Below are 16,741 nucleotides of genomic sequence, written 5' to 3'. Positions count from 1 at the left end.
TTTGTGGCGCACGTACTTACAAACTGCAGGGTCCAGTGGTTCAGCGCTAAAGTACCAGCCTGTAAATTCAAAGGAGGGATTTGGTCCTGGGTCAGACCTACTGTATCATCTACAACTTACCGCTTCATTACCTACGGCAATGAATTGTTAATGTGAAAAATGCCAAGTTGCTATTGTTCGGTGTTCACGATTAACTGAAGGTCGCCTATAGTTGGAGGCAGGCCTGGGCATACCATGTGCAGTAGGACCATGTCTAGTAAAGCAAACCAATGTTCAAACCAACCTTCGGATTGAGGACAGCTTTACTACTTTGTATTTCACAACGGACAACAACCTGGCGAATCGGCCCTGGCGGTACTAACTTGATGATTAACATTCAGTCGTCTCTGACGTGTTCGCAGTAGTGTTTTCCACTGTTTACATTCATGATTGGTTTCAAAGGTGAACCAATACTCATTAAGGAAGTTTCTGACATGCATTTAAAGTGTGAAGCGGCAGAAAGCAGAACGAATGTACAGAGAGAAGTTGTCATGGTACAGATGTCGGTTCCACTACTGTGTATCGATCCTTACCCTTACCCATCTCTGCTGGACCCAAGATCAACGAGTGACGTGGGATACCCCATTAGCTGAGGAACAGGATGAGCTTTTGGAGCATGCAGAAAGGCTCGTAGCAAATGAGTCTGGGCAATCGGATCGTCGAATGAACAAGTCTGAATGGGGACGCGAAGAATTTATTCAATGATTGGTAATGTCCCATAAGAATTAGCGTAGTTTTCATTATGGCAACCGAACAGAATGAGAAAGTGCAATACCTAACCAAAGTGAAAATGTGAATAGTGTGCATGTGCATGTACTTTGAATGGACTTTAGATAGACGTAGAGTTCCTTTCATGAACTCAAAAGTGTTAATCATAAAATGTTTTATTTCAAGATCTCTTTTCGTCATATTATATTAATTGAGTCATTTTTAAGACAGTTCTTGTAGTCTATCCCCGATTTTATTCAATGTGTATATTGAGAAAGCAGTAAAAGAAACAAAAGAAAAATTTGGAGTAGGAATTAAAATACAAGGAGAAGAATAAAAACCTTGACGTTTGCCGATGACATAGTATTTTTTTTTAGAGATAGTAAACGACTGGGAAGAGCTGTTGAGCGGAATGGACATTGTCTTGAAAGGAGGATTTAAGATGAACATCAACAAAAGCAAAACGAGGATAATGGAATATAGTCGAATTAAATCAGGTGGTGCGGAGGGAATTAGATTAGAAATGAGACACTTAAAGTAGTAGATGAGTTCTGCTATTTTGGCAGCACAATAACTGATGATGGTCGAAGTAGAGAGGATATAAAATGTAGACTGGCGATGACAAAGAAAGCGTTTCTGAAGCAGAGTGTAGATTTCAGTGTCAGGAAGTCTATCTTGAAAGTATTTGTATGGAATGTAGCCATGGATGGAAGTGAAACATGGACGATGCAGACTTTAGACAAGAAGAGAATACAAACTTTTGAAAATGAGGAGGTACTGAATAGAATTGGAGAGAAGAGGAATTTGTGGCACAACTTGACTGGAAGAAGGGGTCGGTTGGTGGCACACGTTCTGAGGCATCGAGGGATCACGAATTTAGTATTGGAGGGAAGCATGGAGAGTAAAAATCGTAGAGGGTCACCAAGAGATGAATACGCTAAGCAGATTGAAAAGGGTGTAGATTGCAGTAGTTATTCGAAGATGAAGAGGCTTCCACAGTATAGAGTAGCATGGAGAGCTGCATCAAACCAGTCCTTGGACTGAAGACCACAACAACAACAACATCTCTAATGTCGCACAGGAGTGTTGTTATAAAGGTTTTTACAGCGTTATGTGTAACTCGGAAGTAGGTTGTCCCGAAATTCAGTAAACAAATAGTCCTGTGCAGAAACATGTGGCAGCAAACAACAGGTCAAACGCGTTAATGAGTCAAATAGGTTATAAAAGTATCAAATGACCGGATAATTTACGAAGTTTCGCAACAGGTGTCAATGTAACTGAGATAAAAACATTGTGTAAACAGACTTACGAGAAACTAGCTCACACAAATCACAGAGTCCTAGTCAGATTTTCGAAGAAGATTTGTTTGCACAGTGGAATTTTAGGAGATGGAATTGGACTGTATGGAAGAAGATTCTTCGGTAAGTACCCGTCAACGTGTACATGAAATGCTCACTTTTAAGACAACAGAGTGAACAACATTGGCAGAGAAACAATTACTAACCTATCATAAACAATGTGTGCAAGTAATGGGGGAAATGGTTCTGATTGCAGAGGACAATTCTCTCAAAGGATTATGGAATAATGTACACAATGAGACCAGTGATTGTCACTTTTAACAGTTTCTATGACCTTTCATGATTCCCGTCATGTGCAAATAGTTTACGAATAAAAAAATGATGTTCATTCCGACTTCGGTAATTTATCTCGAAGCACTCCGGAGTGACACATAAGAATAAATAGTAACACAATTGTATTTTATGTTCATTTTCATACAAAGCATCCCGAGGAGATAATCAGCGCTGATGTATGGTGCATTGTAGTGGCACTTGGAAAGACTATTCTGTAGGGCTGTGTTTGAGCACGACTCGAAATGTTCGAACAGTTTACGACACAGTTAGGGAAATCTCAGGTTCTGTTCGATTTTTCGATTGGCCCATGATATAGTGACCATTGTTGGTACTATTTCCAAGCCCCGTGTTAAAGTTTTTAATGCACAGTGCATTGTAACAATGAAAATAGCTCTGAAACACTGACTAAAATACCTTATGGGTGCAGGTCATATCTTAAAACGGCAACTAAAAAATAAGACACTTTCGCTCGTCCCACGATCTAGAGACGTGTGATAGTGCTATTTCCAAGACTGATCTTGTCTTAATTTATTCTCGCCATGCCAGTTACAATCAGTTTACTAAAGTGTATCTGGTAACGTTTTGTAACCATTACTATAATATGTAGACAGGTACTGAAATGCTATTTAGCAGCCCACTTTGTAAATCAGGTTCAGTAAAATAATTTTTTTGGGACAAAACATTTTCGCTTTTGCCTGCTACCTTTACTTAAAAATCAGCATAAATGTTTACGTATCTATACATACTGACATTGTACGTGATCCCTTATTGCGAATTTGTTCAAATACAACAGCATCTTGCACAGCGATTACATTCGATGCTATTTCCTTCCAAGTTGCACGACACTGTCAGATTTTAAGCAGAGCCGTAGGTTTTTGCTGTGGCTAATTCGTAGTTTCTTGCTTATACCTTGCCTTCGCGCAGCTTGAGTCAGATGTCGTGTGATTGTTCGAACAGGCTCTATTCTGTATCGAACGCTACGGCGCATCGGGAATACTTGATCCCGTTCGAACGCGAGTTTCGTTTGCTCAGCCCTAGTATTCAGTATCTAGTGACGACAGATGTCGGGTATTGTGACTAGACAGACAAAAGCAGCAGAAATTAAAAATTATACAGAGAATTAGAGACAAAGATTATAAATTGTGCTCTTTGGCAAAAGTAAACTGTAAGATGTAAAAAATTTGCGGAGAAAGCAGTATTTAAGAGCCGAAAGAGCAGATACCATTGATAACAGTGCAGCTTCTCTAGAATGAAATGATAATTAAATCGAAACCCGTAGCTGCTGACAGGTGTTGTTGATATACGTCAATGGGGACAGCTGAAAATGTGTGCTCGAACCCGAGATCTCCTGCTTACATGGCAGACACTTTATCAATCTGCGCCACCGAGGACACAGAGGATAGTGCGACTGCAGGTACTTATCCCTTGCACGCGTCCAGTGAGACCCACATTCCCAACTGTCCACAACATACATTCGTAGTGTTCGTAATAGATTTTTGCCCATTCACTCACTACTCGAGTCAGACTAAGCTGACGAGTCCCTTAAGAGTTACTATAGTTAAAGGCTACTTGGCCATTGAACTCCTCCTGTACGAAAGCGCACAATTTGGCCGAACTCTTACGGGACTCGTCAGCTTAGTCTGGCGCGAGTAATGAGCGAATTGGCAAAAATCTATTACGAACAATACGAGTGTAGATTGTGGATAGTTGGGAATGTGGGCCTCACGGGAAGCGTGCAAGGGATGGGTCCCTGCAGTCGCCTCTTCTCTTTGCTGTCGGTGGCTCAGATGGAGTCAGAGGGTTAGCTGCCCTCTGTAATAAAAAAATTGAGTTAATGGATCAACGACGAACTTAAACGGCTGTCTTATGACGTCCGCCCCGAGCAGATGCAAAGAACAAAAACGAACAAAATGAGATAAAAAACGATGGATAGAGCGTCCGCCATCTAAGAAGGAGATCCCGGGTTCGAGTCCCGCTCGGGGCACACATTTTCAGCTGTCCCCATTGATGTACATGAACAACACCTGCCGGCAGCAAAGGGTTTCGATTTAATTATCATTTTTTCTTCTTTTTTCAGAAGCATGTTAGTCAGGCGAGAGCATAATTTCTACATTATTTACATCCTTTAACGTCAATGAATGGTTTCAGATGGGTGTCACATACCGGAAGTAGCTTGTGGACTATCTTGCTCCCCGAACTGAGGCCATTATTATGGCTGGAGGCGATGTTATGCGGTCTTGGCGTGGTGTCTCCTGAGGATGGCAAATTTTTTGCTCGGTATGCTCGTTTGCATTCTGTATATGCTACGCACTACAAGACATGCACCGTTTGAATGTGACTTGAGGAACCACGTCGCACGAATACTCACCAGCAGGTTGCGCTCTGACATGTTCCAAGCCCTGGGCCGCAGCATCAGCACGGGGCACTCGGTAATGGGAGGTGCGCCCTCCAGCGTACCGTGCACGGCGCGGTACACAGCCAAGAGGCCGGCCAGCTGGTTGCCCCACGTGGGACAGTGCCCGTCGTCGAAGTCAACCTGCGGGCACACTCGCTCCGTCAGTATACACACTTGTCACGCCAGCAACGCTAACTACCGTACGTACTATGGAATCTCTTGTCTTATCTGCTATTCACAGTACCAAGGGTAGTCGAAACGTCTTCATTATCACCTTGAATCAAATATACTGAAGCGCCAAAGAAACTGGTATAGGCATGCGTATTTAAATATAGATATATGTAAACAGACCGAATACGGCACTGCAATCGACAACGTCTATATAAGGCAAGTGTGATTCTTGAGTTTCTCCCGGCGTATTTGATAGTCAAAATATCCACGGGTGTGCTGCCGGTCTATAGTGTCCAACGGGCACAATATTTCGGCGATCATACATGTCGCCATCATCAGGTGAACTGACGGACTGAGCTCCTGTGAACGTGCCGGCACGGAGATCCGTACGCTATGGCTGCTCAGAGGGAACTGGGTTCGGTCGTGGCGGCGGCCGATTCAAATACCCTCCGCCCGCGGCGCGCTCCCTCCGCCGTCCGCGCCCCGCGCCACGGTCGCGCGGTGGAACAGATTGCGACGGCGTCTGAGATGACGTCGGAGTGATGGCTCTGTCCGCCGTGGTCGTCACAACTATACGTTTGCTCGAGCTCAGTCCGTCAGTTCACCTGATGATGGCGACATGTATGATCGCCGAAATATTGTGCCCGTTGGACACTATAGACCGGCAGCACACCCGTGGATATTTTGGATATAAGGCAAGTGTCTGGCGCAGTTGTTATATCTGTTACTGCTGCTACAATGGCAGGTTATCAAGATTTAAGAGTGTTTGAACTTAGTGTTATAGTCAGCGCACGAGCGATGGGACGCCGCATCTCCGAGATAGCGACGAATAGTGGATTCTCCCGCGCGACCATTTCACGAGTGTACCGTGAATATCAGGAATCCGGTAAAACATCAAATCTCCGGCATAACTGCGGCCGGAAAAAGATCGTGCAAGAACGGGATAAACGACGACGGAAGAGAATCATTCAACGTGACAGAAGTACAGTCCTTCCGAAAATTGCTGCAGATTTCAATGCTGGCCATCAGCAACTGTCTGCTTGCGAACCATTCAACGAAATATCATCGATATGGGCTTTTAGTGATAAAGACCACTAGTGTATCCTTGATGACTGCACGACACAGCACTTTACGCCTCACCTGAGCCCGTCAACACTGACATTGGACTGTTGATGACTTGAAACATGTTGCCTGGTCGGAAGAGTCTCGTTTCAAATTGTATCGAGCGGACGGACGTGTAAGGTTATGGAGACAACCTCACGAATCCGTGGACCCTGCATGTCAGAAGAGGACTGTTCAAGCTGGTGGAGGCTCTGTAATGGTGCGGGGCGTGTGCAGTTGGAGTGATACGGGATCTCTGATACGTGCACGAGACGCGTACTTAAGCATCCTGTCTGATCACATGCATCCACTCACGTCCATTGTGCGTTCCGACGGACATGGGCAACTCCAGGAGGACAATACGACAACACACACGTCCAGAATTTCTACAGAATAGCTCCAGGAACACTCTCCTCAGTTTAAACACATCTGCTGGCCATCAAACTCCCCAGACTTGGACATTAATGACCATCTGTGGGATCCCTAGCAATGTGCTGTTCAGAATAGATCTCCACCCGCTCGTACTCTTACGGATTTGTGGACAGCCCTGCAGGATTCGTGGTGTCAGTTCCCTCCAGCACTACCTCAGACATTAGTCGACTTCATGCCACGTCGTGTTGCGCCACTTCTGCGTGCTCACGGGAGCTCTACACGATGTTAGGCAGGTGTACCAGTTTTCTTGGCTCTTCACAGTAGTTACGTAGTTAATTTTTACTTGTTCTGATGCACCTTCCCGCAGTCCTAATATGATCCGTGGCGCCTCGTTTCACTTTCCCACTTTCGATAGCTTCTAGCTGGCGTCTTACCAGGTGGCGCATATTGCTCCCTTGTGCGGTTATCGCTGCTTCATCTTCCAAGATGGTGTGAGTGTTTTTTTCTTTCTTGGGATTTTCATGGTGTGGCGCTAACACACTATGGTCGTGAAGGTCAAACCAGCACAGGAGCGTACTAAAAAAATCAGCTGACGAGATCACAGCTGGCTGTCAAGACGACGAGTTGCGGGAAGCTATCCAGGGGAATTTGTTTACTCCACGACAGCGTCCAAATTCAATCTGCACAAGTCACAACTATACAGGCTCCTTGTTTCGACCATCAAATTATTCTACGTCCCGCGTAATTCTCCCGAGAAGGCATCCAGTGACTTGGTCCTCTCTCTCGGCCTGATAAAGAAACCACTGCGAGGCATGCATTTCCAGAATGACGACGAGCCAAAATGTAGATTTCTACAACCCAAGGTCTCCACCAAGCCATCTAGCGCCTATAAACGCAGAGGGAATATGTAGAGAAGGACTGATACCATCCAGAGCTTCTTGTTCGTAGCTTGATTTTCACAAGGTGGAAATTAAAATTTTATGACGAAGCTTTGCGGTGTGCAATAACACATATTGAGCAGCCAGCTCAAACGTGCTACATTATTTCTCACTTATTAACAGTTTTTGGCTATTATGCTAGTATTTCTTGGATTTACCCTACGCGACCGCCATTGTCCGTTTTCGGTTGGTGTTGTCCACTGTCTTCAGGCCCCCAGCAACACAGGCAAAAAATGAAGGCTGTGAAAGGCGATGTAGGCCTCAGAACACCTGGAATATTCTAAATACCGTGTGGGTGTGCGCAGTTTTATGTCGGCCCGACTGGTCGCACTATTGAACAGCGCTGCAGAGAACATGAAAAGCATTTCCGCCTACACTATACCAAAAAGTCAGCTGTAGCGGAACATGCAATGGAAAACGGACACCGAATTCCATTCGACGAGACTTCTGCTAGTAAACGGAACAAACAGTTCTGGGATAGCGTAATAAACGAAGGAATAGAGATCAAAATATCGAAGAGAAACCTCAGTAAGGACTGTGGATTGTAGCTTAGCACGACCGGGGATTCTGTGATCGGGGAGTTGAAGCGGGCGCCACGGTCGCGCGGCCAATACATTACCATACATGGTGAGGGACTGAGCATCACTGACGTCACTGGCGACGCCGCGGCTACATAAGTATGGCAGCTGTATCCACACGACAATCAATCACTTCACGATTACAGAACGGAACTCTGCCGAAAGATAGTAGGCTGTTAAGCATTTGTCGAGGCTTGAAAGCCGAGTATATTTGATTTATGGATATCGCCATGAGAGAATGCATTCGTACTGCTAATAATCGCCGCCAAACTGGTCCACGTGGGAAAAGAAATTCCCGCTTCGATCCAGGGACACATCCAGATATCTCTATACTGTTTTTCAATCTCATCGGCTAACCTCGAAATTTTTATTTCTTCTCCCTCAACTTTAATTCCCTTTACAAATTTCTCCTTCGTTTCTACTTGCTCAATGGACAGATTGCATACGATCGGGGTTAGGCTAAAACCCTGACTTCCCTTTCTACTACTGCTTCCCTTTCATGTCCCTCGACCCTTACCTGTACAACAGCGTTTGGTTTCCATACTAGCTATACATAATCTTACGCAACCGTTAATTGTGCCTGTTGCTTCCTGAATTCCAAGGAGTGTGTTCCAGTCAACATTATCAAAAGAGTTCTCTAAATCTACAAAAGCCATGAATGTACACTGAGGTGGAAAAAGTCATGGAATGCTTCCTTTCCCCAAGCATAGTGCAGCAACTCGACGCGACATAGCATGGACTCAACAAGTCGTTGGAATCCACTGCAAAAAAAAGCGAGCCATGCAGCCTCTATAGCCAAATCAGTCAATGATAGGTTCAGTGGACCAGAGGACACAGCCCAGGCAATTATGGAACCACCAGCAGCTTGCACACTTCCTTGTTGACAACTTCTGTCCATGACTTCGTGGGTTCTGCGCCACACTCGAACGGTATCACTGGCTCTTCCCAACTGAAATCGGGACTCATCTGACCAGGCCAAGGTTTTCCAGTCGTCTAGGGTCCAATCGACATTGTCACAAGTCCTCGCGTCGGTCGTCTGCTGTCACATCCCATTAAAGCCACATTTCGTCGCACTGTCCTAGCAGATACGTTCGTCGTACGTTCCACAATGATTTCTGCGGCTATTTCACACAGTGTTGCTTGTTAGTTAGCACTGAGAACTCTACCGAAACGTCGCTGCAACTCGGCCGTTAAGTGATTTTCGTCGGCCACTGCGTTGTCCGTGGTGACAGGTAACGCCTGAAATTTGTTATTCTCGGCACACTCTAGACACTGGACGTCGGAATACTGAATTCCCAAAATATTTCCGTAATGGTGTGGCCCATGCGTTCAGCTCCAACGACTATTCCGTGTTCAAAGTGTTAATGTCCGCAGTGCGACCATAACCACGTCGGAAACCTTTTCACAAGGATCATCTGAGTGAGAATGACATCTCCGCCAATGCACTGCCCTTTTATACCTTGCGTACGCTATACTATCGCCATCTGTATATGTGTATATCACTATTCCATAACTTGTCACGTCAGCGTAGGTCTGCCTTTCTGATAGCACATTACAACACCAATAATGGTAGGTTTGCAGTAAACAATACATTGCGTGAGTGGCAGTGTTACCAACCTGGATGCCCTGTACGTCGGCTTTCAGAGCGGCCCTGAAGTGGTCGATGTCTGCAGGGCTGACATCGCCCAGGTCGACGCGACGGTTGGTCAGCCTGCTGGGCACCGGCGCTACCCTCCAGTCGCCGGACGCGGCACTGTTGTCCCCGTGGCGGAATGCTGGGAGCCGCCGGCCGTCGGCGAACTCGCACTTACTCTGCGCCCGCCGCCGGTAGAGCTGCAACACGAATATACATGTGCGCTTTAATACACGTTAATTATCTCTACCAAAAACTAACGCTTTGTTTAAATGTAGGATAAAGTTGCGCCAAACAGAAACCTTAAGCGGATTTTTTAAAATAACTCTAATAAAATCAAATTTCAAATTTTTATTTTGTAGCTCTGTCAAGCTTATACCTTAAGTCGAAACAGTATAATTTTAATTGTTTTTTAAATTTTGTTTTTAGCCCAGGAATACTGAAATAAATAGATGGTGCTATAATAAACGTTTGCCACCAACTGTAGCGGGAAACGACACTCCATATGGGGCAAACGAACGCCTGACTCTTTAATCTCTCTCATCATTGGAACAATTCTGGCAGACGAAGTTCAGCCGTGTACGGTTCGCGTTCATGCCGTTCATAGCTTGGCATCTTGTAATAGCGATAGTGGCGTCTCGTTTTCTTAGTGTGTTCACTGGCGCCACTACGTTTGCTCGTCCTGTCTCTCCGTGAGTGGCAGCAGCAACGCTTATCGATAGAACGTACCGTAGTATCATCTTTGCAGCGGCTTCTAGTGTTTCCGAGTCGTCGTGCGTCGGGCTAGTTGAGTTGGGACGGAGCGGCAGTGAGGTGCGGACAGCCAGTACTCACCCGACCGCTGGTGACACATATGCACTGTCCGATGGAAGGATGTGGTTGCGAGAGCGCACGGCCACTTCAAGGGCCGGATTCAGCGAGTTTCAGTTGAATGGGCCGTGATATTCGAGTAGTGCAACTTTCACCTGTGTGTGTGTCTGCCCATCGAAGTGACCTCATGGCAATAAGTTGTCAGTCGACGATTTATACTGGGATCTTCCCAGTGCCTGACTTGAGTGGGGACGACCGTTGGTTCGTCGTTCGGTCGGTCGTAGCAGCGGCCGACGTACATTGGATCTTCTACATCTACATCTACATTTATACTCCGCAAGCCACCCAACGGTGTGTGGCGGAGGGCACTTTACGTGCTACTGTCATTACCTCCCTTTCCTGTTCCAGTCGCGTATGGTTCGCGGGAAGAACGACTGTCTGAAAGCCTCCGTGCGCGCTCTAATCTCTCTAATTTTACATTCGTGATCTCCTCGGGAGGTATAAGTAGGGGGAAGCAATATATTCGATACCTCATCCAGAAACGCGCCCTCTCGAAACCTGGCGAGCAAGCTACACCGCGATGCAGAGCGCCTCTCTTGCAGAGTCTGTCACTTGAGTTTATTAAACATCTCCGTAACGCTATCACTGTTACCAAATAACCCTGTGACGAAACGCGACGCTCTTCTTTGGATCTTTATATGATCATTCCACTTCAAATCGTTCCGCACGCATACTCCCAGATATTTTACAGAAGTAACTACTACCAGTGTTTGTTCCGCTATCATATAATCATACAATAAAGGATCCTTCTTTCTATGTATTCGCAATACATTACATTTGTCTATGTTAAGGGTCAGTTGCCCCTCCCTGCGCCGAGTGCCTATCCGCTGCAGATCTTCCTGCATTTCGCTGCAATTTTCTAATGCTGCAACTTCTCTGTATACTACAGCATTATCCGCGAAAAGCCGCATGGAGCTTCCGACACTATCTACTAGGTCATTTATATACATTGTGGAAAGCAATGGTCCCATAACACTCCCCTGTGGCACGCCAGAAGTTACTTTGACGTCTGTAGACGTCTCTCCATTGAGAACAACATGCTGTGTTCTGTTTGCTAAAACCTCTTCAATCCAGCCACGCAGCTGGTCTGATATTCCGTAGGCTCTTACTTTGTTTATCAGGCGACAGTGCGGAACTGTATCGAACGCCTTCCGGAAGTCAAGAAAAATAGCATCTACCTGGGAGCCTGTATCTAATATTTTCTGGGTCTCATGAACAAATAAAGCGAGTTGGGTCTCACACGATCGCTGTTTCCGGAATCCATGTTGATTCCTACATAGTAGATTCTGGGTTTCCAAAAACGGCATGATACTCGAGCAAAAAACATGTTCTAAAATTCTACAACAGATTGACGTCAGAGATATAGGTCTATAGTTTTGCGCATCTGCTCGACGACACTTGAAGACTGGGACTACCTGTGCTCTTTTCCAATCATTTGGAACCTTCCGTTCCTCTAGAGACTTGCGGTACACGGCTGTTAGAAGGGGGGCAAGTTCTTTCGCGTACTCTGTGTAGAATCGAATTGGTATCCCGTCAGGTCCAGTGGACTTTCCTCTGTTGAGTGATTCCAGTTGCTTTTCTATTCCTTGGACACTTATCTCAATGTCAGCCATTTTTTCGTTTGTGCAAGGATTTAGAGAAGGAACTGCAGTGCGGTCTTCCTCTGTGAAACAGCTTTGGAAAAAGGTGTTTAGTATTTCAGCTTTACGCGTGTCATCCTCTGTTTCAATGCCATCATCATCCCGGAGTGTCTGGATATGCTGTTTCGAGCCACTTACTGATTTAACGTAAGACCAGAACTTCCTAGGATTTTCTGTCAAGTCGGTACATAGAATTTTACTTTCGAATTCACTGAACGCTTCACGCATAGCCCTCCTTACGCTAACTTTGACATCGTTTAGCTTCTGTTTGTCTGAGAGGTTTTGGCTGCGTTTAAACTTAGAGTGAAGCTCTCTTTGCTTTCGCAGTAGTTTCCTAACTTTGTTGTTGTACCACGGTGGGTTTTTCCCGTCCCTCACAGTTTTACTCGGCACGTACCTGTCTAAAACGCATTTTACGATTGCCTTGAACTTTTTCCATAAACACTCAACATTGTCAGTGTCGGAACAGAAATTTTCGTTTTGATCTGTTAGGTAGTCTGAAATCAGCCTTCTATTACTCTTGCTAAACAGATAAACCTTCCTACCTTTTTTTATATTCCTACTAACTTACATATTCAGGGATGCTGCAACGGCCTTATGATCACTGATTCCCTGTTCTGTACATACAGAGTCGAGAAGTTCGGGTCTGTTTGTTATCAGTAGGTCCAAGATGTTATCTCCACGAGTCGGTTCTCTGTTTAATTGCTCGAGGTAATTTTCGGATAGTGCACTCAGTATAATGTCACTCGATGCTCTGTCCCTACCACCCGTCCTAAACATCTGAGTGTCCCAGTCTATATCTGGTAAATTGAAATCTCCACCTAAGACTATAACATGCTGAGAAAATTTATGTGAAATGTATTCCAAATTTTCTCTCAGTTGTTCTGCCACTAATGCTGCTGAGTCGGGAAGTCGGTAAAAGGAGCCAATTATTAACCTAGCTCGGTTGTTGAGTGTAACGTCCACCCATAATAATTCACAGGAACTATCCACTTCTATTTCACTACAGGATAAACTACTACTAACAGCGACGAACAATCCATCACCGGTTGCATGAAGTCTATCCTTTCTAAACACCGTCTGTACTTTTGTAAAAATTTCGGCAGAATTTATCTCTGGCTTCAACCAGCTTTCTGTACCTATAACGATTTCAGCTTCGGTGCTTTCTATCAGCGCTTGAAGTTCCGGTACTTTACCAACGCAGCTTCGACAGTTTACAATTACAATACCGATTGCTGCTTGGTCCCCGCATGTCCTGACTTTGCCCTGCACCCGTTGAGGCTGTTGCCCTTTCTGTACTTGCCCGAGGCCATCTAAACTAAAAAACCGCCCAGCCCACGCCACACAACCCCTGCTACCCGTGTAGCCGCTTGTTGCGTGTAGTGGACTCCTGACCTATCCAGCGGAACCCGAAACCCCACCACCCTATGGCGCAAGTCGAGGAATCTGCAGCCCACACGGTCGCAGAACCGTCTCAGCCTCTGATTCAGACCCTCCACTCGGCTCTGTACCAAAGGTCCGCAGTCAGTCCTGTCGATGATGCTGCAGATGGTGAGCTTTGCTTTCATCCCGCTAGCGAGACTGGCAGTCTTCACCAAATCAGATAGCCGCCGGAAGCCAGAGAGGATTTCCTCCGATCCATAGCGACACACATCATTGGTGCCGACATGAGCGACCACCTGCAGATGGGTGCACCCTGTACCCTTCATGGCATCCGGAAGGACCCTTTCCACATCTGGAATGACTCCCCCCGGTATGCACACGGAGTGCACATTGGTTTTCTTCCCCTCTCTTGCTGCCATATCCCTAAGGGGCCCCATTACGCGCCTGACGTTGGAGCTCCCAACTACCAGTAAGCCCACCCTCTGCGACCAAAAAAAATGGTTCAAATGGCTCTGATCACTATGGGACTTAACATCTATGGTCATCAGTCCCCTAGAACTTAGAACTACTTAAACCTAACTAACCTAAGGACAGCACACAACACCCAGCCATCACGAGGCAGAGAAAATCCCTGACCCCGCCAGGAATCGAACCCGGGAACCCGGGCGTGGGAAGGGAGAACGCAACCCTTTGCGACCGCCCGGATCTTGCAGACTGAGGGGCAACCTCTGGAACAGGACAAGCAGCCATGTCAGGCCGAAGATCAGTATCTGCCTGAGACAGAGCCTGAAACCGGTTCGTCAGACAAACTGGAGAGGCCTTCCGTTCAGCCCTCCGGAATGTCTTTCGCCCCCCGCCACACCTTGAGACGACCTCCCATTCTACCACAGGTGAGGGATCAGCCTCAATGCGGGCAGTATCCCGGGCAACCACAGTCGTAGTCCGATCGGGGGTTGCGTGGGACGAGCTGGCCGTCCCCGACAAACCCCCATCCGGAACCCCACAGTAATGCCCATTGGCAACAGCCTCAAGCTGTGTGACCGAAGCCAACACTGCCTGAAGCTGGGAGTGAAGGGATGCCAACTCAGCCTGCATCCGAACACAGCAGTTGCAGTCCCTATCCATGCTAAAAACTGTTGTGCAAAGAACGTCTGAACTAATCTACAGAGAGCGCAAACAAATCGACACAAAATTTAAACGGTTATTAAAATACAAGATAGCCTAGTAAATGCAGTAATGCTGCTACTTGCGCACTGCTGACACACTTCTCGGCGGCGGAAGGAGACAACGCGATTTTACACTATTCAGGTACTAAAACGCGATGCTACAACTCTCAAATACTATAATACGCCAGAAATTTATGAATTGGGCAATGCAAGTACCAAAAACACGCAAAGAAATTAAGAATTAAACTATGTAGCAAATGAGTGAGCTAGGAGTATACGACTTGCTGCTGCAGCTGCTTATCCAACGGCGGCAGGGAGCACACTCTTCTGACCGATTCTGGCTTCTCTGTGCTTGTGCCGACTTATAATTCGTCCGCGTTGTTACACAGTGTCTGGTTTTGGTATTGTGAGTTGTTGGTGGAATTGTTTTCCCGGATCCGTGTGTATCTTGTGGTTTTGAATGAGCAGTTATTTTAATGCTGTCTGCGTACTGGATTTGGTGAGGGGTTGCGAACGAACATCAGTTCGGTTGGGGCGCAGCAGGTGGAACCGTGCTGGTCCCATATCCTAAAGGTCCGTGGATCGAAACCATGCTCTGCTACCTGGTATTTATTTTAAAAATACTATTTGGAATTGTTCTGACTTCTGATTCAGGCCTTCAGCCATTTGTGATTTGAAGTTATGTGTGGCCTTCAGGCGAGCAATAATTTCACTTCTTTCATAATAAGGCCTTCAGCCGTGTTACAGTTTGTTTTAAAAAGAAGTATTTATCTTAATATGTGCTATTTGGAGTCGTTCTTCTGACTTCTAATTCAGGCCTTCTGCCGTTTGTTGTTTGAGGTTATTGTTGGTGCCCTTCGGCCCTAAAATTGTGGATTTTTTTCTGTGATAAGGCCTTCAGCCATCATACAGTCAATTGTGTTTTTTAAGAGATTGTTTTAAAATTTTAATTCCTTTAAATAAAGTTTACGTGTTTGTTGTGCAACCGAGAGTAACTGATTACGGCCCCGTCCAGAATCGTAACCTTATCCTGCCTCATCCTGAGAAACCAGCTCTCAAAAGTAGGGGTTATTTCCACCTGAAACACGTACAACATGAAAACAGAAAGAACATGCTAGACACTGCACCTACTTTCACAGTGTTTGTATAGATTTTTACACGCATCGGTCTTATGGGTATCACACTTAATATTTTTCCGTATTTTCTTGTTGCTGTCCTAGCCTTTTCTCTTTTGGATCACTAATAAAATTAGGATCTGTCAAAATGAATTATGTCCCCATCTTACGTCTGTTTTTGCAGATTCTGGAGCCGATGGCACATGAGTGACGTCATTGAAACTTCTTCTCGCATTCGCAGTGTGTTCGGTGACCTCTGTTGTTGGCTGTGCCTGCAGTTCCTCCACTGGATTATTTCCTGGTACATTTGTGATTTCGGGGTCTGCTGTTTCATTCGCAGGATTTGATACTGTGGAATTAGTGGGGTCTTCGTGCAGAGTTGCTGGAGCAAACACTTGCTCGGGCAAGCGATTCGGGTTGAACGGATGAATCCCACAAGTATTAAAGACATTTACAGCGTTCCCGACCTTATCTGCACGGTTCCATGCATCAGCAAAAATAGCTGATCCAAATGTCACTTTTAATTCCTTTCCCTGGACTGCTTCTGACGTACAACCTGCAGCCAGCGTTGTAAAATGTCGTTAGCGGGGCGTAAGAGACATCGTGAGGGCTGTAGCCTGTGAGTACTGTGTGGGGGAAAATATAACAGACGCACACCGTTGGCTGCAGCCTTCTCTAGAGTTGGAGGATCTGAACAATGTGACCCATGGCGGTTCAAAATGCGACGACAGGTCCAGAAGGCTTCACCTTAATAAAATGGTCGAAGAGCTCAGAGAACTGTCCCCATTTCATGAAGCCACTCTCTGACTACGTTTGTACCAGGAAGTATACCTAGTTCATAAATGTCATCGTATCGCAACACTTTCATATCAACGACAGGAGAAACACACCTTTTACAGTTACGAACCATTCTGTAATTTAGTGCAGGTGTCAGTCACAACTACCGCCATTTATTAAAATTCGTAGTCAGTTAAAGATATTTGCAAGACCACCAAAACTGT

At 45.8% G+C, this 16,741-nt stretch overlaps 1 protein-coding gene across 1 annotated transcript in view; it reads right to left on the bottom strand.

The window, feature by feature from the left end:
- The window catches only part of LOC126412927 (malate synthase-like), a 209,713-nt gene that overhangs the window by 56,933 nt on the left and 136,039 nt on the right, over positions 1–16,741 (bottom strand). Inside the window, exons 2-3 of the mRNA XM_050082816.1 lie at positions 9,551–9,766; positions 4,747–4,914 (exon numbers count right to left, since the gene is read on the bottom strand). Of these exons, the coding sequence (XP_049938773.1) occupies positions 4,747–4,914; positions 9,551–9,766 (384 nt within the window). The remainder of the gene's footprint in view (positions 1–4,746; positions 4,915–9,550; positions 9,767–16,741) is intronic.

Source organism: Schistocerca serialis, chromosome 7, assembly GCF_023864345.2.
Source record: "Schistocerca serialis cubense isolate TAMUIC-IGC-003099 chromosome 7, iqSchSeri2.2, whole genome shotgun sequence".
In the NCBI taxonomy this organism is placed as follows: domain Eukaryota; kingdom Metazoa; phylum Arthropoda; class Insecta; order Orthoptera; family Acrididae; genus Schistocerca; species Schistocerca serialis.
This window is presented reverse-complemented; position numbering and strand designations above follow the sequence as displayed.